Source organism: Leopardus geoffroyi, chromosome E1 (assembly GCF_018350155.1).
Source record: "Leopardus geoffroyi isolate Oge1 chromosome E1, O.geoffroyi_Oge1_pat1.0, whole genome shotgun sequence".
Lineage (NCBI taxonomy): Eukaryota > Metazoa > Chordata > Mammalia > Carnivora > Felidae > Leopardus > Leopardus geoffroyi.
Genome location: NC_059330.1, coordinates 4,834,671 through 4,860,955, shown reverse-complemented (window position 1 = coordinate 4,860,955; position 26,285 = coordinate 4,834,671). Strand labels below are relative to the sequence as shown.

The 26,285-nt window shown below is 51.6% G+C and overlaps 1 protein-coding gene across 2 annotated transcripts in view; it reads right to left on the bottom strand.

Annotated features, from left to right (window-relative positions):
- ADPRM (ADP-ribose/CDP-alcohol diphosphatase, manganese dependent) overlaps nucleotides 1–26,285 on the bottom strand; it is a 293,792-nt gene that overhangs the window by 234,014 nt on the left and 33,493 nt on the right. Inside the window, exon 5 of one of the 2 annotated variants that reach the window (XM_045487387.1) lies at nucleotides 24,731–24,824. The exons of the other annotated variant lie outside the window; for it this stretch is intronic. Within the exon in view, the coding sequence (XP_045343343.1) occupies nucleotides 24,793–24,824 (32 nt within the window). The 3' untranslated portion in view covers nucleotides 24,731–24,792. Of the gene's footprint in view, nucleotides 1–24,730; nucleotides 24,825–26,285 lie in introns of those variants that run through there. 2 annotated transcript variants of the gene reach the window in all.

Sequence of the window (26,285 nt, the reverse complement as noted above, 5' to 3'; positions counted from 1 at the left end):
GAAATCTCCAGCGTCCTTTTCAGCCCGGGGACACCAGAGCTACCGACGGAGTGTGTTTTGTGAGGGACTAGGGGGCTGAAACGGTGCAGATCGACATGTCCAGGTCGACTGGGGGGCTCTCCCACAGAATGTAGAGGCTGGACGTGTTCTCTATCTCTGCTGTCCTCTACAGCAGCCACCAGCCCCACGTAGGGAGTGAGCCGTTTGAAATGTGGCTCAAGGGGAAATCCGTGGGTCTGGATGTTGTTTAATATCAACCAATCTATATTTAAATAGCCAGGTGTAGCTAGAGGCTCCCTTATTGGGTGGCTCGGTCTGGCGGTTCAGGGCACAGAGTCTGGCTTTGTACGGCCTGGGTCTGAACTGCAGCTACCCTCACGCCGATACTGGACGAGTTGCTGAACGTCACGTTACCTCTCTGGACAGTGGGGTGATGGCAGGACCCAAGCCTCTCCTGAGAATTACCTGAGCTGCTCTGTCTGTTTTTTTGTTTTTTTTTTTTAATTTTTTTTTTCAACGTTTATTTATTTTTGGGACAGAGAGAGACAGAGCATGAATGGGGGAGGGGCAGAGAGAGAGGGAGACACAGAATCGGAAACAGGCTCCAGGCTCCGAGCCATCAGCCCAGAGCCCGACGCGGGGCTCGAACTCACGGACCGCGAGATCGTGACCTGGCTGAAGTCGGACGCTTAACCGACTGCGCCACCCAGGCGCCCCTGCTCTGTCTGTTATTTATGTGCGTGACATCCACTGTCCTCTCTCTTCCACCCCACTCTGTCCTCCAGAAGCAAGATCCCCACGGACACATCAAGGACCCCCTTGTCTTGCCCCCTGGCTTCCAGTTGGGTTCAGGCGCCGAGAAGTGCCGACAGGAAGCTGGAGGGCAGGGGGAGAGAGAGGTAGCTTCCTCCCTGCCTGGTCGCCATGCGGAGTCCCTCTGCTGGAGGCCAGGGCCCAGCCCTCCGGGCGGCTCTCCCAGCACCACCGTCTCCGGCTTCTAGTCGCAGAGCCCTCTCCTTGCCCTTCTTTGTCCTGTTGCTTCCCCAACGACGTCGCCTCTCACTGGCTTCTCTGGCTGTGGCCCACATCTTGGTGAAGGTCTCTACAATCTTTACTAAGGTCTGTTCGGTAGCTCCACTTGAGGGTGCTTTCCATTTCCTGCCAGAGCCTGACAGGCAGGGTTAATGCTATTCCCGTCCTCATCACTCCACCACCCTCCATTATGACCACAGGACATTGTGCAGCTGTGTCCTAGGCTCGTCAGCCCCACTGGCTTTGTCTTTCTGACCAACCCCTAAGTCTTTTTTTTTTTTTTTTAATTTTTTTAACGTTTATTTATTATTGAGAGACAGAGAGAGACAGAGCATGAGCAGGGGTGGGGCAGAGAGAGGGAGGCACAGAATCTGAAGGAGGCTTCAGGCGCTGGGCTGTCAGCACAGAGCCCGACGCGGGGCTCGAACTCACAAACCGAGCGAGATCGTGACCTGAGCCGAAGTCGGACGCTCAACCGACAGAGCCCCCCCGGGACACCCCTGACCAACCCCTAAGCCTTATTCACTGACCTCAGCTGGCTGGTTGGGGTCTTTAGAAGTGGGAAGATGATCATCAGAAAACAGGTGTTTTCCCCACCAGAATCCCTACCCCCAGGGACTGCTGGATACACTTTGTTAGCAAGCCCATGCCAGAGAACATTCTAGTTGCTGCTTTTCTGTGCTTCGCGTGAGAACAGTGAAAGCTTGAATCCGTTACCCGTGGCCCAGTGAGACCAGCACTCCCCCCCGCCCCCCACACCAGCCTGCGCCCTGGTCACGCCCCTAATCACGGGCCATCGCCGAGGACTACTGGCATTCACTCTGTGTCCCTAAGGAAGAAACACAGCCGTGTCTCTGCCCACGTCAGGCCTCACTGGCTAGAGAGCTGGCCAAGGTCAGGAGCTGGCTGCTAGGTGTTCAGGGTGAGGACCAGGCGTGGGCATGACGGAGAAGAGGGGACAACAGCTTTGAGCCCAGAGGGGTGGGTCCATTGTGCCAGTGAGCACTTCCTGCTTGCGAGGGGCCCGGAGCGTCTGGGAGGGTTCGTGCGTGCAAGTGGGAGAAGAAGTCAACCCAGGTCGATACAAGGAGAAAAAAGTAATTAATTGGGAGGATATCGCGTGGGTGCCACAACGGCCACAAACACTCGAGAGTCAGGTTCTGGGAAATGGGCGGCTAAAAGGCAGGCCCGACCAAAATCATGCCAAAGAGCCGGTCGTGTGGCTTCTGTCCCCCACATACTGGGCTCCCGGCTGGCCTCCTGCAGGTGCCATTGCCTAAATGCATTCTGCCCCCTCCCTGCTTCTCTGGGTCACCAGCTCCTGATTCAGAGTCCCAGGTGGGTGGGACTGGTTGGTTGAATCAAAGCCACTTGCCAAGTCCCGGCTGCCAGGGGGCTGGGAGGACAGTTGAGACCTTGCAGCTTCTGTGGGCTTTGTCTCCCACCAGGACACTATGGCAGGGAGCCCCCCAAACATAGGGGTGAGATCCCGGACAGCCATTACCACAGGGTGAGACTGCCTGTAGCCTGGAGGAACCGCGAGCCTGCAGACCGGCCAATGTCAAATACTGACTTTATCGTGCGTAAGAACCAACCGGGGCAGGTAAGCAAACTTGCACATTCGCCACTCTTTAAAGACCTGGACCCCACCCGCCGATGATGGGGTCTAGAAATACACATGACACTGAGGCAGGTGGTCCCCAAACTCGCATAGACACCCAAGCAGATGCCAGTACCTTGCCCAAGTTGCTCTGAGGGCACAGAGGAGGCTTGGATCTAACCCACAGGGAAAAACGGAGTCTTGAAGAATGAGGTGGGGTGGGGGAGGTGAGGAGGAGGAGGAGGACAATTCGGGCAGAGGGTATGGGATGAGCCCAAAGCACTGCAGTGAGGCCCAGCATGGAGGCATAAAGGAACTCAAAGAAACAGAGACTGACAGGAAGCCAGAACAGGGTGAGGCCTGGGGGGTGGGCAGGGTCTGGGTTAGCCAGCGGCCGTCCAAGCCAATCCAAGGGGGTCCTGCTTTCTCTTTCAGCCAGTGTTTTCAAACAGATCACGGCTCACTCCTGGGTCATGCAATCAGTTTAGTGGGTCGTGGCCAGAAGTTTTAAAACGTGATGTAGAAGAGAAACTCAGGTTAAGTATCAATTCTTGGAAACTCTGCTTCACTTACAGAAATAAGTGTGTTATAAGATCAATTGCAATGTAAAATAAAAAATTTTTTTAAAGTTCATTTATTTTGAGAGACAGAGAGAAAGCGTGAGGAGGGGAGGGGCGGGGGGGGGGGGCGGGGAGGGTAGTGGTGTGGAGAGAGAATCCCAAGCAGGCTCCGAGCTGTCAGCACAGAGCCTGATGTGGAGCTCAAACCCACAAACCATGAGATCATGACCTGAGCTGAAATCAAGAGTCAGATGCTTAAGCGACTGAGCCACCCAGGCGTCCCAGTAAAATAAATGTCTTACTGTAGGTCAAGGTACAGAAGTTTAAAATCCACGGTCGTGGGCAGAAACGTGGTTTGAAGCTTTTTAAAAAGAATGGTATGATCGGGGCGCCCGGGAGGCTCAGCTGGCTGAACATTCGACTCTTGATTCTGGCTCAGGTCATGATCCCAGGGTCGTGGGATCGAGCCCCAGGTCAGGTTCCACACTGAGTGTGGAGCCTGCTTGGGATTCTCTGTCTCTGCCCTTCCCCCCTTGCCCTTTCTCTCTCTCTCTCTCTCACTCTAAAATAAAAAATAAAAAGAATGCTATATGACTTGATATGCAGTATCGTCAAAGACCCCTCTGCTGCTGGTTGCATGTGGACAAGAGCGGAGGAGAGACCCTTCGGGACAAGCCTGAGGCCCATCTATAGGAAAGATGCTAAGGGCCCAAACCTCAGCGGTGCTCACCAGAACAGAGAGGAGAAGTTCCAGGCAAGATCAGGAAAGCCAGCGCCAGCTGGAGGCCTGACCAAGAAGAGGACAGGCTACCCGTTGCCAGGTGGGTGAGTAGGAGGACGATGGTGCCATTACCCGAGCTGGGGGACAGCGGGGAGATGCCGATTTGGCTCTCAGTGGAAGCAGACCAGATGCAGAAAATGAGCTAAGGGCTGGACACTCTGATCAGGGAGGCCTGTGGAACCTGACGAGGGTTAGCCTGAGACGTGAGCCACCTGCCCTAAGCTAAGTCATCGGACACTGTCCCCGGGATCGCAGCTGCGGGCAGAGGCACGCAGGACCGTTCACTCTGTAGGGCCGCCCTGGACAGAGTCACGTTCCTGCTCTGGAGGGCCCTTTCAGAAGGCCGGTCCTGCGGTTTCCGGCTAAATCAGTGAGCTCCCTGTCCCTGTCCTTTTTGGTTAGGCTAGCCAAAGCCGTTTTCAGTTGCTTACCACCAAAGAGCTCTGACTGCTAAATGGCACCCACTCTGCGGGTCTCCCAATGTCCGCGGCATTCAGGCGCCACCGTCTCAAAGGCGTTGCAAACTGCGAAGTCCTGATCGGATGTAAAGAACATCTCCCTGAGCCCTTCGTCTCCACTGGTGTTAGGATGCCACCCGTCCCTCCACCTGCTGGGAGCCTGGGGCTCAGCTTGGCGCTAGGGCAGGCAGGAAAGGTTGGAGATGAGACTCGGAATGGTCCCGAACCGCCCCCACACAGAGCGATCCACCGGAACCGTCCGCATTCCGAGCTACCACCGCCCTTTACAGACGGGACAGAGAGGCTGTGACGGTCAGGAGAAAGGGGGAGGAGGGGGACCAGGCACAGGGACGGAAGCTGCCACCTCGGGCCGAGTAGAGGCAGGGCTCATAAACAGGTACCGGGGGTCTTTTCTCAGAGCCCTCTCTGGCCCCGCCAGGGACTGTGTTAATTGGCTCCTCTGTGCTCCCACCGCCCCTGGGCTTCCCGAGGGTCCTGCTTTACTGTCTCCTCCAGGCAAGCACAGTGTATTCACTGTGTCCTCCATAGGGTGCCTCACACTCCGCGGGCCCTGCAGGAACCAAGTGAACAGCGAATGAGGGATCCTTCCTCCTGCCCAGCGGTGGCTCCCATGTCCCTCTCCCACCGAAGCACCAGACCCAGATGCTGAGTACGCACAGCAGTGCGTGGCCTGGTGACCCCAGAATCTGCCTTCCTGGTCCCTTCCCTCGGGGCTGTGGGCAGGGCTCCCGTTTACTTGGTGGATGAGCAGAAGCCAGGTCTGGTCCGGGTGAGACAAGCACAGTTTGGTCACGAATCATTACACAGCAGTGGAAAATTCCCCAGCCCGGCCCCCAGCTTGCCCGGGGCCTCGGTGCCTGGCTGGCAGGGGCAGGAAAGCCCAAGACCAGGAGCTCTGAGCAGAAACCCCCTTATCCAGCTGCAGCCCAGAAGCCCCCTTCGCCTCCGGCCCTGCCTCTTTAACATCCGGCAGGGCAGGGGGCCGGGGAGTGGGGGGGGGGGGGGGGGTGGGAAGCACAGGCCTGGGGTATCCCACCCCCATGCAGTCCAACAGGCCCCTTCAAGGGTCTGGACAGAGGTCAGCAAACGTTTCCTGTCGAAGGCCACATAGCAAATGTTTCAGATTTCGAGAACCAGAACTACTCAACTTTGCTCTTCTAGCAAGAAAGCAGCTTACACAGCAAGCCGAAGAATGGGCTGGGCCATGTTCCAACAGGTCTTTAGGTATCAAAACAGTTGGTGAGGGGGCGCCTGGGTGGCTCAGTCGGTTAAGCATCTGACTTCGGCTCAGGTCACAATCTGGAGGTTTGTGAGTTTGAGCCCCGTGTCGGGGTCCGAACTCTCTCTCCCTCCCTCTCTCTGCCCCTCTCTCACTTGAGCTCTCGATTTCTCTCAAAAATAAAAATCAAAATAGTTAGTGGGCTGCAAAGTAGGGTTAGTGGACCTGCCAAGTCTCCCACAGAATCCCCCCCCAACCCCCACCCCCCGGGCAGCGTCTAGAGCAGTGGTTCCCAACCCAGGTGATGGTGTCCCCCACGGGACACGTGGCAATGTCTGGAGACAGTGCATGTGAGAGCCCCCTCTCCCCCGCAACAACAAAGAATCATCCAGCCTAAAATATCAACAGTGCCCAGGTTGAGAAGTTCTGCTTTATTGCAGTAGGTTTCAGAGTGTGGCCGTTATCACCTGGGAAGCCATTAGACTCGAACTTTTTCAGCCCCTCCCCTGTCTACACTGGATCAGCACCTGGGGATGGGGCCTAGCATCTGTATTTTAAGTCTTTTTTTAACGTTTATTAATTTTTGAGAGACAGAAGAGAGACAGAGCACGAGCAGGGGAGGGGCAGAGAGAGAGGGAGACGCAGAGTCCGAAGCAGGCTCCAGGCTCTGAGCTGTCAGGACAGCTCCCTTCAATGGTTTCTCCACCCCTTCCCCACCTTAACTCCCGTAATTCCTCCTTTTAGAGGAAGATCAGCCCAACTGAGACCAACAATTACACCAAGTTGCAAATAAACACAGCCCAGGGAGGTGAGAATTCCTGAGTCTTTCCTCTGCAAGACACCTGGCTGGGGAATGGGGGCGTGGGGAGGTAGCTGGAGGCAAAGACAACCCTCCTTGCCTTGTCCCCCGCCCCCTCCACTCATACTCTAAACTACACAATATGTATTACTTGGATTTTCCCCGGGGTAAATTTTCCTCCCGGCCATACTTTCTGCTGGATTCCAAGAGTGAGCCAGAGATTTTGCTCTTTGCGATTTAATTACAACGTGTTTGCTCCATGGTTAAGAAAGTGGCTTCACCAGGGTGTTTGTGTGGCTCAGTCGGTTGAACGTCTGACTTCGGCTCAGGTCATGATCTCGTGGTTCCTGAGTTCGAGCCCCGCGTCGGACTCTGTGCTGACAGTTCAGAGCCTGGAGCCTGCTTTGGATTCTGTGCCTCCCTCCCTCCCTTCTGCCCCTCCCCTGCTTATGCTGTCTCTCTCTCAAAAATAAATAAACATTAAAAAAATTGGAAAAAAAAAAAAAAAACGGTTTCACCACTGTTCACTCCTCTTAAAAGGCCCTTTGCTGGACTTTTGAAGGATCCCCTGGTGGGGCCACCCAGCACAGGGCGGGGGGGGGGGGGGGTGGTGAGGAGGCCCCCACTGCTTGGACAAGGTCCATTCGACCTTCCCCTCTCACTGGGGCCCAAATGGGGCCAAAAGGGAGGACACACCAGGTGCCTCAGAAGAGCCGGCAGTGCAAATGCCATTTGCATTCTGTGTGGAAGGAAACTGCCTGAGCCAGAGCCGTGCATGGTCTGTTAGCTCTGAGGTGGTGGGAGAAACACAGCTGGCCTCGCTGGCCAGCCCCTCGGGAAGAGACGCATAATGTCCTCAGGTGCAGCTGATGTATAGGGACGGACAGAGTCAGAAAGGAAGCTACCGGTCCGTGTCCCCAAACAGATCATTCTGGGATGAGTTTCTTTGCCCAAGGTGACTCACCTGCCCTCACCCCGCCTCGCCCAGCTGCACCCAGCCACAAACTTGCCAGTCCCTTAGGTGGGTCCCGGAGTGCCACTATCGGGAAACACAACACATCAGATGGCCTGAACAGTCAGGTCAGTCCCAAGTTCCAAGTCCCAGTTTCAGCCCTGGTGCCCGCCGGGGGGGGGGGGGGGGGGTGGGTGCGGGGGGGGGCACATTCTCTGGCTGGGGTCTGGGAGTAATCTGGAAGCAGCCAGCGGGGCTGATAGAAGACACGGACAAATCCTTGACTTGTCAAAGCCCTCAATGCCGTTCACAGCAGACATGTGTTTGGGGACGTCGGTCACTTCCCTGACCGCCACTCTCCTCATCTGTAAAATGGGACATTGCTCTGTACTGGACTGCAAGGCTGCCAAATGTCTCCCACATGTGACGACACCCTACAGGCCACCCCCCCCCCCCCCGCTCCACCTGCCTGCACCACAGACTGCCTGGCGATTCCTCCCGTGTGCTCGTATTTTATGGGATATTCACAACGCCCTTTAGCTTTCCCGTGAGTGTTTTATTTTTTCTTTAAAGTTTATTTATTTATTTTGAGAGAGAGAGAGAGAGAGCACACAAGCAGGAGAGGGACAGAATCCCAGGCAGACTCTACCCTGTCAATGCAGAGCCCGACGCACGGTTCAGTCTCACTGACCATGAGATCATGACCTGAGCCGAGATCAAGAGTCAGACGCTTAACTGACTGAGCCCCCCAAGTGCCCCAAGATCTGTGTGTTAAACTCCACACTGCTGCACGGCATGTTAGATTCCTGTGTCAACCACCTTGGTATTTCCAGAGACGTACACATATTAGTTGCGTGATAAACATACATGGTAGATAGAGGCACAAAATATACCCACTGAGTGAGCGAGTGGGTGGATTTAAATCTTGTAGCTCTTCCTGAGAGGACCCAGGACAGCTCCCCAGGCTCCTTTCTCAGGGCCTCTGCAGGGAACAGCCCCAGTGGGAAGGGCAGAAGCAGATGGCTGTCTCCCAGCCAGGAGGGCCAGCAGGGGGGCCCACAGCTCCCTGGAGCAAACACGCACAGTGCCCCACAGTGAGCGTGGAAAGACCCTTTGTTTCCTCTGCCCTTTGTGTGCCACCCCCCCCCCCCCCCGCACCTCCCCCAGGGATGCAGGTACCTGTGCAGTTGCTAGGGAACCATCTCTCTAAGCACCTAGGGGAAGGGGCTGTGCTCACCAGAGCTCAGGAGCCTGTGTCTGCTCTCCGCTCCAGGAGTTTGTGGTGGGACCAGATTAGGCCTCCCCTGGATCATCACCTGCACTAACTGAGGGCTTTCTCCCCGCCCGCCCCCCCCCCCCACACACACACAGTCAGGCTGTCGATCTGGGAAAGTGGGGAAAGTGAGATGCCTGGGATGCCCTGGAAAGAAACAATGGCCGCCGGTCCCTCCCTCGAGGGGAGAGAGAGGGATGGGCACTCCATCCTGTCCGGTGAGGCAAGATGATGATGGCAAGGCCACCAGCTCAGAGACGCTGGGAGACGTTTGGTGGCATTTGTTCTTTGGTGTGAAGTCCCCAAGGGAAGCAGAGAAACGCTCTGCTTTTTAGAACCACTGAAATCAGGAATTCTGATTTCAGGAATATTTGCCTCTCTGCCCTCCCTTGGGGGGGGGGGGGGGACATTTAGCCACCTCTGGGGACATTTTTGATTGTCATGACTAGGAGGTGCTACTATTATCTAGTGGGTAAAGGCCCAGGACACTACTTAACCATCCTACATCACACAGGACAGCCCCCACCCCAAAGGAAGAACCAATCCAACAACTTCTGCCTACTAGGCTCCTCCTTCTCTTTGTTAATCCCTGGCTCATTGTTCGGATCTCCTCTTGTCCAGTAAGCCTTTCCAGGAACCCCAGGCTGGGTCAGTGCCCACCCCACTCCCCTTTTATTCTCTCACCGGCACCCTGCACTCAGCAGGTGTCTTATTCACAGCTCATCCCCAACACCCAGAATGGATAGCCTGATGAGCACATATGTTCGGTCTCATTCGGTTCTTCAAATCTTTCGTTCCTTAGCACAGTTGTCCCAGCATTTTTAATTTTTTTTTTTAATGTTTATTTAATTTTGAGAGAGAGAGAGAGAGAGAGAGAGAATGAGCAGAGGAGGGGCAGAGAGAGAGGGAGACATAGAATCTGAAGCAGGTTCCAAGCTCTGAGCTGTCGGCACAGAGCCCGACATGGGGCTCGAACCCACTAACTGTGAGATCATGACCTGAGCCGAAGTCAGACGCTTACCTGACTGAGCCACCCAGGCACCCCTGTCCCAACTCTTTAGACACATGTCAAATGCCTCAAAGGCGCTTACTGAGACTTAATAAGCATAGGTCCCCTCCCCCCCAAGCCCCACCCCTCAGCCCCTAGCCCAATGTCAAGCATTGGAGTGGACAATCAACAGCAGTTCGCTGCCTGCTTCCTGCCTGGCCTGGGCCTCCAGGCCACTCCCGCCAGGAAAAGGAGTGAAGGATTCCTGTGCATCTGCAGAGACTGAGAGCCAGGAGCCTGGACAGGACCCCCAGGGCAGCGAGGAAGGAATTAGCTCCAATCGCATTAACGTGGTTCTCAGGAAATGCTGTTGAATTAGAGGTTACAGCCATGCCAGCTGCCTCTTTTTAATAGGACACTAATGTTCATTCTGAGTAATTGCTCTATTTGCAATGGTTTCTTAATGTTCAGCTTCTGGAGACCTGAGAGGGAAGCATCTTGTGTTTCCAGTAATCAGCTCTCGGCTGGGCAAGGCAGGAACCGGAGCTGGGGAAAGGCCCTTCCTGGCCAGACCAGGGGACCCACAATGCAGACAGCCTGAGGAGGGGGCGGGGGCTGGGTTCCCTGGCCGGCTCGCGCTCCCAGGACTTTGCAGAGGGTCAGCTCCTATAGGCAGAGGCAGGCAGGTCTCTGTACACAAAAGAGCCTCACTGAGCCTTCTCTAGGGCTCCCTGCATAGTTATGCTGCTTGCTGCCTAAGGCAAGTCCCTGCTCAGTGTTCTAAGGGCGTCTGGCACCTCTCCCAGCATAACATTTATTTATTTATTATTATGCTTACCATCTTGATTCTAATAGCACTTCCCATCTTGGTTATTAGAGTAATTAAGGTTCGTTGGCGGGGAGAAAAAGCAAAGGGTACAGAAGGAGACAGATTGTATTGCCACAGCACTCGATGATCATACCTCTCTAACATATTTTCTTTTTTTTTTTTTATTAAAAAATTTTTTTTAATGTTTATTTATTTTTGAGACAGAGAGAGACAGAGCATGAGCGGGCAGGGTCAGAGAGAGAGGGAGACACAGAATCGGAAGCAGGCTCCAGGCTCTGAGCTGTCAGCACAGAGCCCGACGCGGGGCTCGAACTCACGGACCGTGAGATCGTCACCCAAGCCGAAGTCGGACGCTTAACCGACTGAGCCACCCAGGCGCCCCTAACATATTTTCTATGCAGACGCACACATAAAGATCTGAAAATACCATTTAAAAAAAAAAAAATAGGGCTGATCACACCATCCACCCTGGTTTTTTGTTTGTTTGGTTTTTTAACAACAGGATGGCCATGCTTCATTATAATTGCTTATATAATTATCTGCCTTTCCCATGACTGTCTGCTCCCTGTGGACAGCATCCATCAGGGAGGAAAAATTTTCCTCTACCCCTCCAGATTCTTCTGGCTGGTCTAAGAATTGACAGGAGAATAGATTAACCAAAGAAAATAAAAATGTATTGATGTACATACAGGGAATCCATATACACATTAGAGATTCCAAAGACACTCAAAATGAGGGGTATATGTCATTCTGGACTAAGGAGAAGGGGGCAGGGGTCTGGGACTACAAAGGCAAGAAAGGCTATTCACAGAAAGAATGGAAAAAAATGAATGTTTGGTAAACAAATGTCTGCTGGGCCATCCAGAAACACTGGGACATGGGATTTTGATCAAACCAGCCTTGCTAGGCTCCTCCCTGCAATACCTAGTTCATATTCTATTCTAGTATATTCTATAGTGATAGCACCCTTCCGGGAGCATGTCTTCTATCCAAATTCTTTTAGGCAATTAGGGGGAGGGAGAAAGAAACGCCTATCGAGTTTTCTGTTTCTTCAAAATAGCCTTAAAAACTCCACCTGCCAAAAAGATACATTCTGGGAGGGGGAAATTTTGCTCTCCAGCACACCAGACTCCACCAGGCTCACTGGTACTCACTGAACAGAGAGCTAGCACATGGCAATCACTCCATAAATGTTAGCTGGTGAAACGGTGTGCCAGTCAGGATTCCCTGGGTTGCAAGCAACATAATTAAAGTACCCAATTAAGCACCCAATTACAACCGGCTAAAGCAAAAAAAAAAGAATGATTTAGCTAAAAAATCTTGGATATTCAAAAATAATTCTAACTTCAAATGAGACTTGATCCAGTAACTCATCCAGGACCTAATCAACCTTGGTCTTTATGTCTCTTTCTCCTGTCTTGTGTGGTGCTAGTGTCATCTTTAGGCTCCTCGTGGTGGCCCAGAAACTCTGGGGACAACATGTCATGGCCTCACACCATCGCCATACAGTCCAGGAGAAGAAAGCAAGTCACTTCCAATAACAGTAGCATATGTTTTGGAGGGAGGGGACATTCCTTTCTCTGAACCCATCCCTGTGGTCAAGGGCATGGGTGGAGCTGGGGGTGGGGTCAATCCTACCCAAGCCCCATGGGGAGACTGGAGAATAAATGAAATACAGGAAAATCCCAGTGTTGAAAGGGAAGGGAAAGGAAGATATGAAGACCCACTAGAAATGAATGATGGATAGATGGATGGACACATGGGTAGGGGGAAGAATGAATCCGCTCTTGAGGACAGCATTATGGTTCTCACTCAGAGAAGGGAGTTTGTGAGGCAGATGGGATTCATGGGGAAGACAGGTGCCTGTCCTATCTCGAGAAGTTTTTGGCACGGAGCTGGGCCATCGTGTCCAGAGGAGGTCCAGCGGCCACCCCGTCACTGAATGAAGTCATTCAGTGCACAGGGCACTTCCTCCTTTTAGGTCTTGGTTTCTCCATTTGTAGAATGAGTTGGGGGCTGGGGATGGGCTAGGTTATGTCTCTTTCAGTTTTGAAATCCTATAGTTGAGTCATTTCAGACATTCTCCTCAAAAGTTAGCTGGCCTCAGCACCCCACTCCAAGGTCAGCCAGCCACCGGGAAAGAGTGAGGGTTAGCTGTGTGGACGGACACTGACCATTACTCGATCACCATGAGACCCAACTAGTGAAAAGGGAACTTGTAGATGCAGGAAGAGTATTCTCCTCCAGAATTCTCTGGAACTTCGGTGATTTGTGTCTGAAATGAAGGACTTTGGCTTGACTCTGAGTCAATAGGAAGCCTCTGGAAGGTTTCAGGCAAAGGACTGCCATGACCTGACTCCCATTTTAAGAGTCCTCCCACCAGCTATGTTGAGACTAGAGGAGGTAAGTACCTTCTTACTCCACTGCTCTCGTCCCCTTCCTGCTTACTTCCACCTCTCCCCAGGGCAGCTGAGGGGGCCAAGAGTTCTGATTTTATACCAGTGAATCTAATCGTGAGGATATGAGCGGGGAGACGGTTCCTCTTCTGGCTTGACAGCTTGGGAAATAAGGGATTTTTGTTTGTGAACACCTCATGTCCAGGTGATGATGTAACAGCATACCTAAAGATAGACCTCTGCCTGGATTATTGGCATAGGCTCTCGACGGTCACTGCCGCCAGCAGGATGGGACAGTCTATTCTCAACACAGCAGCCTGAGTGACTCTTTTTTTTTTTTTTTTAATGTTTTATTTATTCTTAAGAGAGAGAGAGAGAAAGAGACAGAGCATGAGTAGGTAAGGGGCTGAGCGAGAGAGGGACACAGAATCCAAAGAGGCTCCAGGCTCCAAGCTGTCAGCACTGAGCCTGACGCGGGGCTCAAACTCACAAGCCGTGAGATCATGACCTGAGCTGAAGTGGACGCTTAACCAACTGAGCCACCCAGGCGCCCCCTGAGTGACTCTTAAAATGGAAGTCCAACCACATCAGTCCTTTGCCCCAAACCCTCCTGTGACTTCCGGTCTCATTCAGAGTCAAGCCAAAGTCCTTGCAGTGACGTACAGAAACCATCTGTTTCTCTTACTCATCATGTTGCCTGTTTTCCCCTCCAGGACGGGGTCTTTTCTCTGTCTTGTTCGCTACACCAGTCTACCTCCAGTGCCTGATACCCAGGAGATGCTCAAAAACTATCTGTTGCCTTCTGCTGAATGCACCCTCTTCTTCTGCCCTTCTTTTGGGGTGAGAGGCGGATGACAGCACCTCTGAGTGTTTGCTGCAGTCCCAGGCTGGTATTTCCAAGCAGGGAGCAAGAAGATGCAAAGCGGAAATGAGGAGTTGCCCATCAGATCAACTTTGGGCCATCTCGTTATTTATGGAATCCACTGATGCAATTTTGGGTACCCTGAGGTCAAATAAACCTTTCGGTTTATTTCATTCTTGTCCCACACTACCTAAATTGAGGCAGTCAAGAATAAACAGAAACAAAATGCAGCTGCTGCAAAGACTTGGGAATTCTGCTTCCTCAGAGATTTGTCTTGGATAAGTTGGTTTCCTTCCACATCAGGGAAGAAACCAGAGCTCTGCCTCCCTGAGCCATCGGGTGTCTGGGTTTGCAAACCCCACCCTCAGGGCTGTTTATTTCCTCCAGAGCACTTGGCTTGAAATGAAGTAATGAGGTTGCCCATTGAGTGGAGGTGCCTTGGTTGCAGAAGAAATTCAAACAGGGATCCCTCCCTAGAGGGAGACCGGCAGACCTTCCCACTTCACTGTTCTTAATAATGAAGGCAATTCGGCAGTAGGGAAGTCAGTCTCGGGGGCCTGCCATAAGGATGGTCTTGGGACAAGTGCCCTCCCCCCGCCCCCCCCCCCCCCTACCAACAGCCCTCCCGATTGCCCCCCCTGCAGGTTTGGTTCTGGGTGACCTTTCCATCCTCCGTTCCTCAACAACCCCCCTCCCAAAATCCCAGCGCCGCCAAAGTTGATTGGACAGTGGTGATCAGGTGACCCACGAAGAGCCAATCCTGGGCTGGCAAGCTCCATAGACCAGAGTCTAGGCCAGTAGAGGGAGCTGGACCAGTCAGTTGTGCTCTCTCCAGAACCCACCAGGGTGACGGTGCTGTATCAGCTACGGGACGAGAGCAAAACAAGGAGAGGGAGGTGGGGGTCGGGAGATCGATCGGCAGGGTGATACAGAGAAGAAACAGAGCAGCTGAGTAAGCCAGCGAGGGGCGTGAGAATGAATGGACACTGAAGTAGCTGAACCCACATTAACGATGGGCCGTTACTGCCAAACCCAGCCCCGAAGCTGATGTGGATCCCAGACTCATTTCCATCTCCGGGCTCTGGGAATCCTACCATCCTGGGTCCCGGGTTCAGGAGCCCACCCTGGTCCCGTTCTGAGATTTCTGTCTTCTCTTGGCGCCTGTGCCATTCTCACGATAACCACCCCACCCCCGGCTTACTTACTTCTTGAGCCTACACAGTGTTTTGTCTCTCCTCCAACCACAAGGGCTAACTCGGTACAATGCCTTCATTAACTTGGCCAGGCATCAATACTAAAGAGTGAAGTGTTTGGGTAGGGAGAAGAACTCATCGTCAAAGGGCTTTCTGATTTCCCAAATGATAAGCAAAGCAACAGCTGCTTAATCGAACGTGGGTTCCCCACCTAGACTTCAAAGCAGCTCCCGTTTATTGAGTGTCTGCCATGGAATGTGCCTTTTCTAAATGCTTTCCATATGTCCCCTCATTTAATACTCCCAGCGCCATGGGGTCCTTCTGTTTTCCTATAGCCGCTTTACAGACCAGGAAGTAAAAGTAGTATGGGGCTTAGCTGGGATTTGAACCCACGGAGCGCTGTTCCAGAATCTGTGTTCTGAGGCACTCCGGTTTTCAGTCTGTCCGTACCAACTGCCCTTTCTAACGTACCCTAAATCTGCATTTGCTGCACACCTCTTTTTTCAGTTAATATATTCTACAGATCCACGGTATGGAAAACAAAGCCAAACGGAGCTTCTCTGATTGGAGATGGGGTGTGGGGTGATGCACCTGGAGTCCCAGCCACCTGATCCCCTTCCGTGCCCCCCACCCCGGACAGTGGTCCCTGGAGAATCGCCCCTTCTCTCCTTCCCCCACAGGGAGTGTGGTTTGAAAAATCTCAAGTGTGTCTGTTTGTGGGCAGGGGGAGGGAAGCTAGGGCATGTGGGAGATAGGCTTCCAGAGGGACTCTGCCCTCCACGCACTCTGTAGACAAGTCAAGTCGCCTCTGAGATTTCAGGGGAAACACCGGTCACTCGCGAGGGGACCCAACTTTCTGTCCATCCCAGGCTGCTGCTTGGTAGCTGGGTCGGGCTGCTGCCAAAGCCTCTCTAGCCAATTATGTTCTTCCCAGATAGGCTGGACGCAAAGGACAAAGAATCAAGGAAGGAGGGAGCAAGATTAACTCTGCCCCTAGCTGCCAGCTCACCAACTAGGCACGGAAGCCACGTACTTCCCACGCCAGTCATGGGCTTGAACTCTTGGGATTACTCTTCCCCAAATGTGAAGGGTTAACTCTCTCCCTCACTCCCTCCCCTCCCTCTCCCACTCTCCCTCTCCCTCCCTCCTCCTCCATCTCCCCACCCAGCCCCCCTGTATGCCTGTGTTTCTCAACCTCCCCTCTTGGTCTGGCTGCTTTCTATCAGGTATTTGGACTTTATCTAACACACAAGTACTGCGTCATCAACCAAGAAATCACTCCATAATTGTTTGATTGTAGTAACTTCAAATCTCCTTTCTGATAAGTGAATCCTGCTTCTTTCCGTAGACTATGAGGTCTTAAAAACACATTTACACAGAACATAATTCAATTTTTAAGAGCTATAAGGCAGGTTTCCCCACAGAGATCAAAAGCACCACTTCCTGCAGGTGGCAGGCAGGGCCGTCTCTATTTGTCTGCAGAGATAAGAACGGCTGGCCAGCCGGCCGCCATCCAAGCTGAGCTAATTCCAGAGCACGCCCAGCAGACTTGTGCTGGATGCCTTTTAACAGACTCTGCTGAAATGCATAGGGGTGCTCTCTTGCAGCCGGTGGAAAGCCCTGTGCCCTGGGGCACAGGCACTGAGTGATGGCGTGTCAGGGTCATTTCAAAAAAATGCTCCCCAGGCAGAAACAGGGAGCCAAGTGAGGAAGGGGCGTGGGCAGGAGGACAAAACTATTCAGCAGGAAGGGGCAGTAATGTCTGGGGGCATGTGACCCTCCAGCCTCCAGGTCTGCAAAACAACTTCTGACTCACCCCCACGATGAAACCGCCCAAGGGATAAAGGGGTTTTTTTCCACTCAGGTCTCAGCTTTGGGACCAGAAGCAGGTCTTCGCCCCTTAATTCTGTCCTATTTGTCCATAAAGGCCCATAATTACGGCAACGGAAGTCAGGTTGTGGGAGCATTTTCTAGGCCAGCACTGAGCCATGTGTTTGCTCACTGGTTCATCCAACCTATGAACCTTTTACTGCCAAGCCTGCTGTGTGCCAGGCTCTGTTTGGGGGTCCTGGGGATACAATGGTGGGTAAAATAGAGAAAGTCTATCCTCTCAAAGGGCTCACGTTCAAGTGGGAAGAGAATTAAAAAATGCACAACTAAATACACAATATAAAGCTATGAGAAGCGCTTAGGAGAAAAATAAAGCAGGCTAAATGGGTAGAAAGTGAAGAAGGGTACTATTTCAGACAGAGGAGTACACTCTTTAGGATAGGGTGTCCCCTGATGGTAACCTAAAGGAAGGGAGAGATCAAGCCACAGAGAGAGAACAATCCGTGTGGAAGAAATGCCATCGGGAAAGGGGACGGTGTGCGTGGTATGTGGGAGGGAAGCGGGGAACTCAGTAGGTATGGTGTAGAATGAGCAAAGGGGAGAGAGGCGGGACATGAGCTCAGAGAGGTCATAGGCCTTGTAGGAAGGACATAGACATAGAACTTTCTTCTGGCACCACTAGAGAGTGTTGAGCTGAGGAGGGTCTTGATTTTTTTTTTTTTCCTTTAGAACAGTTCTGGCTACTGTGGGGAAAATAGAATTGAGGAGGAAAGATGGGGGACGCCCAGATGCCACCGAGGCAGCAAAGGCAACAGTCCAGGTGACGACTTTAGCGCTAACTCTCAGGGTGGACAGGAGTGGCCCCGCTGTGAATAGATTTCCAAAGTGGAAGCGACAGGTTTGTTGCTGGATTAGCTACGGAAGAGGAAAAGAAGTCAAAGGTGATTCCAAGGGTTTTGGCTTGAGCACCTGGGAGAGGAAGACTTGAAGGCGGAGCTGGTGGGGAAGAATCAAGAATTTGGCTTGACCATGGGTGTGCCCTGCCCCCGGGGCTCTTTCCCAAGCCACCGAAGCCAAGAGCTTGCACTGTCCCAGCACTCACGAGTTGCATCAAATAAAGCTGTGGACACACGCCCCGCCCTCGACACTCTCCAGCAGCCTTGCTAAAGCTGGTGGGAAAGTGTGCACTCAGGAAACACCTCCTGATCGCCTGTCTCTGGTGGCCAGAGGCGCTTGTGTTCCTGGGCCCCATGGGACTGCAACAATCAGAAGGACGGTTCAGAGCATACCCGGGCACTCAGCGCACAGACAGAGCCTGAAACACACACCCATTCTGCCTGTGAAAAAGGCCCATTTACGTGTCCTGGAACTTCAGGCTAAGGGATAGGCTTTAGGTGTGCCACACCTTTAGCGGCGGCTACAAAGATACTCTCAGGGAATGCAGGCGGAAAGACATCATCTTCACAGTCTCTCTTGGCGTGGCCACAGCTTGAAGGTACCTCCCAGAAGCGAGGTTATACACTTATCCGAAGCCTTGATTCTTTCACCTGTCATCCAGGGAACACCTCCAGATCTCCTGGTCCAGAGGTCAACAGGGTCTACAACTGCAGTTCCATAGGACTGTACCTACCTACGTATGTTAAAAGCTGCTGCCTGAGAACCTGGCTTCCAATCAGCCTGGAACTAGGTGCCGAGATCACTCCATCTGGAACACACTTGGCACACGCTCAACACCTGGAACCTGTCACGGGTAAGTCAGGCTACTTTGACCTTAACGAGCGCGAGGGACAACCAAGAGCTAGGGCAAGTTTGAAAGATAAGGGTCCTCTTCTACACAGGGCCACTCCTTCAAGGTTGGGAGGGGAAGCTGTGTGTGCGCCAACTCACAGAAAGAGAGGGAGCCAAGCAAGATGAGAAAACAAAGGAATATGTTCCAAGCAAAAGAAAAAGACAAAATCTCAGGGGAAAAAAAATCTTAATAAAACAGAGGTAAGTAAAATGTATGATAAAGAGTTCAAAATAACTGGGGTGCCTAGGTGGCTCAGTCGGTTAAGCGTCCGACTTCGGCTCAGGTCATGATCTCGCGGTCCGTGAGTTTGAGCCCCGCGTCAGGCTCTGTGCTGACAGCTCAGAGCCTGGAGCCTGCTTTGGATTCTGTGTCTCCCTCTCTCTCTGTCCTTACCCCTTCACACTCTGTCTCTCTCTCTCTCTCAAAAATAATAAAACATTAAAAAAAATTTTTTTAAACAGTTCAAAATAACAGTCATAAATATGCTCACTGCACTCAGCAAGACAGATGAACAGTGAGAGCACAACAAAGGGGCAGGAAATACAAGAAAGTACCAAAGAGAAGTCACAAAGCTAAGAAATACAGTAACTGAAATGAAAAATACACTAGAGGGGTTCAAAAGCAGACTAGATGAAGCAGAAGAACAGATCAGCAACCTGGAAGACAGGGCAGTGGAACTCACCCAAACAGAGCAGCAAAAAGAAAAAGAATTTTTAAAAGTAAAGAGAGCTGGAGAGAGCGATGGGACACCATCAAGCAGAATAACATTTACGTCATAGGGGTCCCAGGAGGAGAAGAGAGAGAAAGGGGCAGAAAAGTTACTTTAAGAAATAATGGCTGAAAACTTCCCTAACCTGGGGAAGGAAACAGACATCCAGGTCCAGGAAGCAAAGAGAGTTACAAATAAGATGAATTCAAAGAGGTCCACACCAAAACACATTATAATTAAAATGTTAAAAATGAAAGAGAACTTTGAAAGCAGCAAGAGAAAAACAACTTGTTACATACAATGGGATCACCATAAAACTCGTAATAGCTGACTTTTCAGTAGAAACTTTGCAGGTCAGAAGGGAGTGGCATGATATATTCAAAATTCTGAAAGGGAAGAAAACAAAACTTCTAACCAAGAATATTCTAATCAGCAAGACTATCATTCAGAATTGAAGGAGAGATAAAGAGTTTTTCAGACAAGCAAAAGCTAAAGGAGTTCATCACCACCACACCGGCCTTATAAGAAATGTTAAAGAGACTTTTTTTAAGCAGAAAAGAAAACGAGTAACTAATAAGAAGAAAACATGAAAGTAAAAATCTCACTGGTAAAGGTGAACATACATTAAAGGTATAAACCACTTATAAAGACAGAATGAAGGTTTAAAAAGTAGTGGGGTGTCTGGGTGGCTCAGTTGGTTAGGTGTCCAACCTTGGCTCAGGTCATGATCTCACAATTCATGGGTTTGAGCCCCGCGTTGGGCTCTGTGCTAGCAGTGTGGGGCCTGGTTGGGATTCTCTCTCTCCCTCTCTCTGCCCCTCCCAGATCTCTCTCTCTTTCTCTCTCTCTCTCTCTCTCTCTCTGTGTCTCTTAGTAAATCAATAAACTTAAAAAAAATTTAACTCAAAATGGATTAAAGACTTCAACGTAAGATCCGACACCATAAAACTCCTAGAAGAAAACATAGGCAGTAAGTCCCTTGACATCAGCCTTGGCATTGAATTTTTAGGTTTGACTCCAAAAGCAGAGGTAACAAAAGCAGAAATTAGCAAGTGGGATCATATCAAACTCAAAAGCTTCTGCACAGCAAGAGGAACCCTCAACAAGATGAAAACACGACCTCCCGAACGGGAGAAACTATTTGCAAATCATACATCCAATAAGAGGCGAAGAAGCTAAAACAGAGAAGGAAGTCAAACAGCTCAACAGCACAAAACCCTACAAACAATCTGACTGAAAACGGGCAGAGGATCTATATGGACATTTTTCCAAAGAAGATACGGACAGCCCTGAGGCACATGAAAAAATGTTCGACATCACTCGTCAACAGGGAAACGCGAGTGAAAATGTCCAGGAGGTTTCATCTTGCACCTGTCAGAATGGCTGGTCTCGAAAAGACAAGAAAGAACAGTGCTGGCAAGGATGTGGAGAAAAGGGAGCCCTCGTGCCCTGTTGGCGGGGACGTAAGTTGGTGCAGCCACGGCAGAAAACAGAATGGAGGCTCCCAAAAGATCGAAGAATACACCTACCATATGATCCAGCTGTTCCGCTTCTGGGTATTTATCCCAAGAAAACATAAGCACGAGTTCAAAACGATGTCTGCTCAGGGCGCCTGGGTGGCTCAGTCAGTTAAGCATCCAGCTTCGGCTCAGCTCACGATCTCGCATTTCACGAGTTTGAGCCCCACGTCGGGCTCTGTGCTGACAGCTGAGTCTGGAGCCTGCTTCGGATTCTGCGTCTCCCTCTCTCTGCCCCTCCCCTGCTCACCCTCTGTCTCTCTCTCTCTCTGTCTCATAAATAAATATTAAAAAATTAAAAATAAAATAAAAAACAAAAAGATGTCTGCTCCCCCCCCATGTTCGCTGCAGATTACCCATAAGAACTGAGATGTGGAAACATCCAAAGTGTCCACTGATGGATGGCTGCAAAAGAAGATGTGTACCTATGTACAATGGAATACTACTCAGCCATGAACAAGGAGAAAACCTTGCCATTTAGAACAACATGGGTGGACAGGTTTTGAAGGGGCTCCGTGTAGCGCCTGTCTGGGACACAGGTGTGGTCAGGCTAGAGAAGAATACGTTTTGCAGTCGGGGTCCACTTTCTGAGAATGTGACGGACCGTGACCTTGGAAAAACAGAGTTAGGACCAAGTGCAGACACGTGTGAGTTTTGCTTGCGAACATGGCGGAGGGGAGGGTGTTGAATAGAGTCCTTTCAAGGGTCTTACGCTAAGTGAAATACGTCAGACAAAGAAGGACAGATACTGTATGATTTCACTTATATGTAGAATCTGAAAAACAAAAAGGAACAGACAAAACAAGACTCATAGACACAGAGAACAGACTGGTGGGTATCAGAAGGGTAGGGGGGCGGGAGGTGGGCAGAAAGGGCAAAGGGGGTCAGTTGTAAGGTGACAGTTGGTTACTAGATTTAGCGTGATCACTTAGTAGTGTATACAAATATTGAATTATTATGGCATACACACAGAACTCACATAATGCTATATATCAAGTTTACCTCAATTAAAAAAAAAAGACCTGAACAGATTAAAATGAAATCACACGTAGGGTTGGGTGTAGGGCCAGGGGCGAAGAAGGCTAAAGACTGAGCCCTGGACCACGTGTTGGAAAGATGACAGAGATCCAGCAAAGGAGGCTGTGAGAAGCCAGGGAGGCTGGGCTCTGTGGCTGAGGGAAGAGAGTATTTCAAGGAGGAGGCCTGATCAGCAAGGTCAAAAGCTGCTAGTAAACGGGGCAACAGGACAAGGAGACCCCACCTTGGAACCGACAGGAGGGACGGATGTGCACGGAGGTGGTAGCTGACTCAATAAGGTCATAATCGGTAATCCCAGTATGCACGCAGTCAGCTAGACCTTACCTGCTCCATTTTACAGATAAGGAAGCTGAGGCCGGGAGAGGTCTGGTGATGCACCCAGGGGCACGTAACCGGTCAGTGGTGGGGACAGGATGGGGAGGCGAATGCATCTGGCATCAGAGCTGCCTCGTCGGGGCCATCCAGGCTCCTCACCCCCTGCAGCCCCTGAGAGGGCGGTCTTGAATTTACCACCAAGAGGACAGTGTCAGCATGAGGTGCTCCTAGAAAGTAGCTTGATCCAGTTTGAAACATAAGCCTGGGGTTTCGTTTTCATTGCTTTTATTCCTTTTTTAAAAAATAGGAATCCATTTCTTTCTCTATTATTTTTAGAAAGAGAGAGAGCAAAAGTGGGGAAGAGGGGCAGAAGGAGAGAGAGAGAGAGAGAGAGAGAGAGAGAGAGAGAGAATCCCAAGCAGGCTCCACACTCAGCATAGAGCCCAACACAGGACAGGACTCGATCCCACAACCGAGAGATCATGACCTGAGCCAAAATCAAGAATCGGAGGTTTTTAAATTTTTCTTTAATGTTTATTTATTTTTGACAGAGAGAGAGAGAGAGAGAAAGAGAGCACGAGTAGGGGAGGGGCAGAGAGAGAGGGAGACACAGAATCCAAAGCAGGCTCCGGGCTCCGAGCTGTTGGCACAGAGCCCGACGCGGGGCTCGAACTCAGGGACAGCGAGATCATGACCTGAGCCGAAGTCGCACTCAACTGACTGAGCCACCCAGGTGCCCCAACCCATCTTATTTTTGATGAGTTTTCAAGATGCAGACGTTAGTACCCTCCACCCTTTGGCGTGCATATCATTAACTAGAATTTAACATTTGCTTAAGGGTTTCCTTTTTTGAGATAAAGTTTGCAAACAGAGAAATTAACAAATCCCAAGCTTGCGTGTGCAGTTTGAACAAATACATACACGCCCGGGTAACTGAAACTTCTACTGAGATACAGAAAATTGCCACCACCCCAGAAAGTTCCCTCCTGCCCTCTCCCACTCTCACCCCACAGGCAACCGCTGACCTGGTGTTTTTCACCATAGACGATTTTGCCTATTCTAGAATTTCACTTAAATGGAATTCTCCAAGCGTGTGCTCTTGTCCGCCTGGCTTCTTTGGCTCAGTACAATGTTTTTGCAATTCACTAATGCAATAGCATTTTTTAGTTCATTTCTTGTTTGTGCTAGTAGCATTCCATCATATGAATATATCACAGACTGTTTATCCATTCTCCTGTTCCCTGCAATAATTATTTTGATAAAAGAAATTATTCCCTAATGAATTTCTATTTGGGACGCTTCCGCTTTTCTGTTAAGAATTCTCTCATCATTTGGGGCGCCTGGGTGGCGCAGTCGGTTAAGCGTCCGACTTCAGCCAGGTCACGATCTCGTGGTCCGTGAGTTCGAGCCCCGCGTCAGGCTCTGGGCTGATGGCTCAGAGCCTGGAGCCTGTTTCCGATTCTGTGTCTCCCTCTCTCTCTGCCCCTCCCCCGTTCATGCTCTGTCTCTCTCCGTCCCAAAAATAAATAAACGTTGAAAAAAAAAAAAAAAAAAAGAATTCTCTCATCATTTAAGTTAGCAAACTGGGTCTGAGTCACGGCTCTGAGGAGCCCTGTCTTTGCAGTCGGAGAAGCTGTGGGTTCCTATTTCAGGTCCAACTGTTACTAACTGGGTGACCCCGTGGCAGTCACCTGGCCTTACCGCGCCTTCCTTTTCCCCAGCTGAACACTGGGAGCAAAAATATCTCAAGCATGTGAGATGCTTCTCAGGATTAGAGTTGCGACTTCATTCCTTTGCTGGTTCATGTAACAATAAGTAACAAGTGCCTGCCAGGTTCTGACTTTGCTAAGCACTGGGAAAGCATCAGGAGGCAACAGCAGGCACCGCCTTTATGGGGCTTTCAGGCTGGTGGTGTAGACCGACACCACACTGCACGGTTAATTATTTAATTGCCACTGTGATCAGTGCTGCAAGGGGAGACGGGCAGCTGCCGAGAGCCTGTAACAGAGCTGCCGAGAGCAGACAGAGGAGCCAGAGTTAAGTAAGCAAACGGGAAGCCTTCCGGGCAGGAGGAGCCACAGAGCTCCACAGCTCCCCGGAGGGGTGGAGAAGCCATGCCGGAAGAACCGGAGAAGGCTGTGCAAGAGAGGGGCGCAGGTGTCTACGAGAAGTGGGGGGGGGGGGGGGGGGGGGGGGGGGGGGGGGGGGGAGAGGAGCAGAGAACAAGGGGAGAGGCTGGCCAGACTGGGTTTCGCAGACCCTGTCCAAGCCTCAGAGCCACAGGCAGCTAGGGCGGGCGTATGCTTCACACAGGACCATCAGGCGGCCTTGGCTGCTTTGCTCAGAGCCAGCTCCCTAGTGCTCAGCACAGTGCCTGCACCAATTTGGGCAAGGAAGGGAGGGAGGGAAGGAGGCCTGACTTTAAGCAGAGGTTTGAGATTTGCGTCTAGCTCGGGTTGCCGCTGCAATGGAGAGACTGGGTGGGAGGGAGCATATACGAGGTGCGTGAGTTTGCTTGGGCCCCTGGAACAAAACAGCACAGGCTGGGTGGCTGTGTCCACAGACATTTATGTGCCATCAGGGGGACATTCTGGAGTGGTCTCTCTTCCTGGCTTGCGCACGGCCAGCTTTTCACTGGGTCCTCACGTGGCTTTCCACTGTCCCTGCGTGGAGAGAGATCTCTCTGGTATCTCTTCCTGTAAGGATGGCAGTCCTATCGTATTAGGGCCCCACCCTTGGGACCTCATCTAACTTTATCTCGTGAAAGTCTCCATCTCCCAAAGCCACCAACACTGGGGGATAGAGCTTGAATATACGAATTGGGGAGCGGGACCACGGTTCAGTCCACAACATGGTGGACGCAGGGAAACCAGGGAGGAGGTTAGGGGAGAAACGCCGATGGCTTGGACTGGGTGTTGGCAACGAAGACAAAGGGTCATGGAGCAGAAAAGTCCTCCTGAATCGGTGGTGGACTTCAGAGGGAGGGAGGAGGAAGAGGTGTCCAGGGTAACACCTAGGTTTCCACAATGGCATTCGTACACTGAATGGTGGCCCTGAAAATGTCTATCTGCGTCCTAACCTATTGGGAATTGGTGAATGGGACCTATTTTAGAGAAAGGGGTCTTTGCAGATATAATTGAGTTGAGGATCTGCGGGTGAGATCAACCTGGATTACCCAGGGGGGCCCTAAGTGCCAACGATCCTGTCCATCCGTCTCCTTAAAAGGGACAAAAGAATGAAGACAAGGACCAGAGAAGGCGTTGTGAAGGGACAGAGGGAGACTGGAGTCACGTGACCACAAGGAGCCACCAAAAGCTGAAAGAGGCCAGAAAGGAGTCTCCCCAGAGCCTTCGGCGGGGAGCCCGTTCCTGCTGACCCCTGGCTGGACTTCGGGTCTCCAGAGCGGTGGAAGAATAGAATTTCTGTTGTTTTAAGTCCCCAGCTTTGTGGTAACCAGCCAAGTCACTCCTAGGCAACTAATCCAAAGAGTAATAGGGTGATGGTGCCATCTGGGACGGAGGGAGAGCTGGGAGGGCCAGGTCTTGTAGGATGGGAGCAAGAGTGTGAGTTTAGATCCAGAAATCCGGACTTCGCGGTCACTTTAGGGTGTCAAGGACATCAAAAGGCAGCAGCCCGGTTCACAGTAAATACTCAACAGCTGATTGCTATTATCATTATTATTTACTTTTGGAGTGCTCTAACATTAGAAGCGATTGTTCCTCTTAAACATATCTATCTTACTTTCCCTGGAATCTCGGCGGGGCGGGGGCGGGCGGGAGGTAAGCAGTTTGCACTAGGAGACAGGCAAAGCTCAGCTCTTCCTTGCAAGGCTCCCATTTGGACACCAGTATTTCCTGGTACAAAGTTCTGTCTGTACCTCTTCCCCAGATCCCGACTCCGCAACCACCCAGAGAGTCTACACTGCAAGCAGGCAGGGGGAGCCAACGGAAACAGCCAGCCCCGCCTTGCCCTCCCTCCATCCTTCCCTCCCCGCTACAGAGCCGCTGAGCTTCCTGGACTCCAATGGTAGCAGGAGTCCGCCACCTTGTGGACACCCACCGTCCTAACAGCCTGGTCCTGCCTCCGGTGGGGATCAGAGAGAAGAGGGATCCAAAGTCACTTCA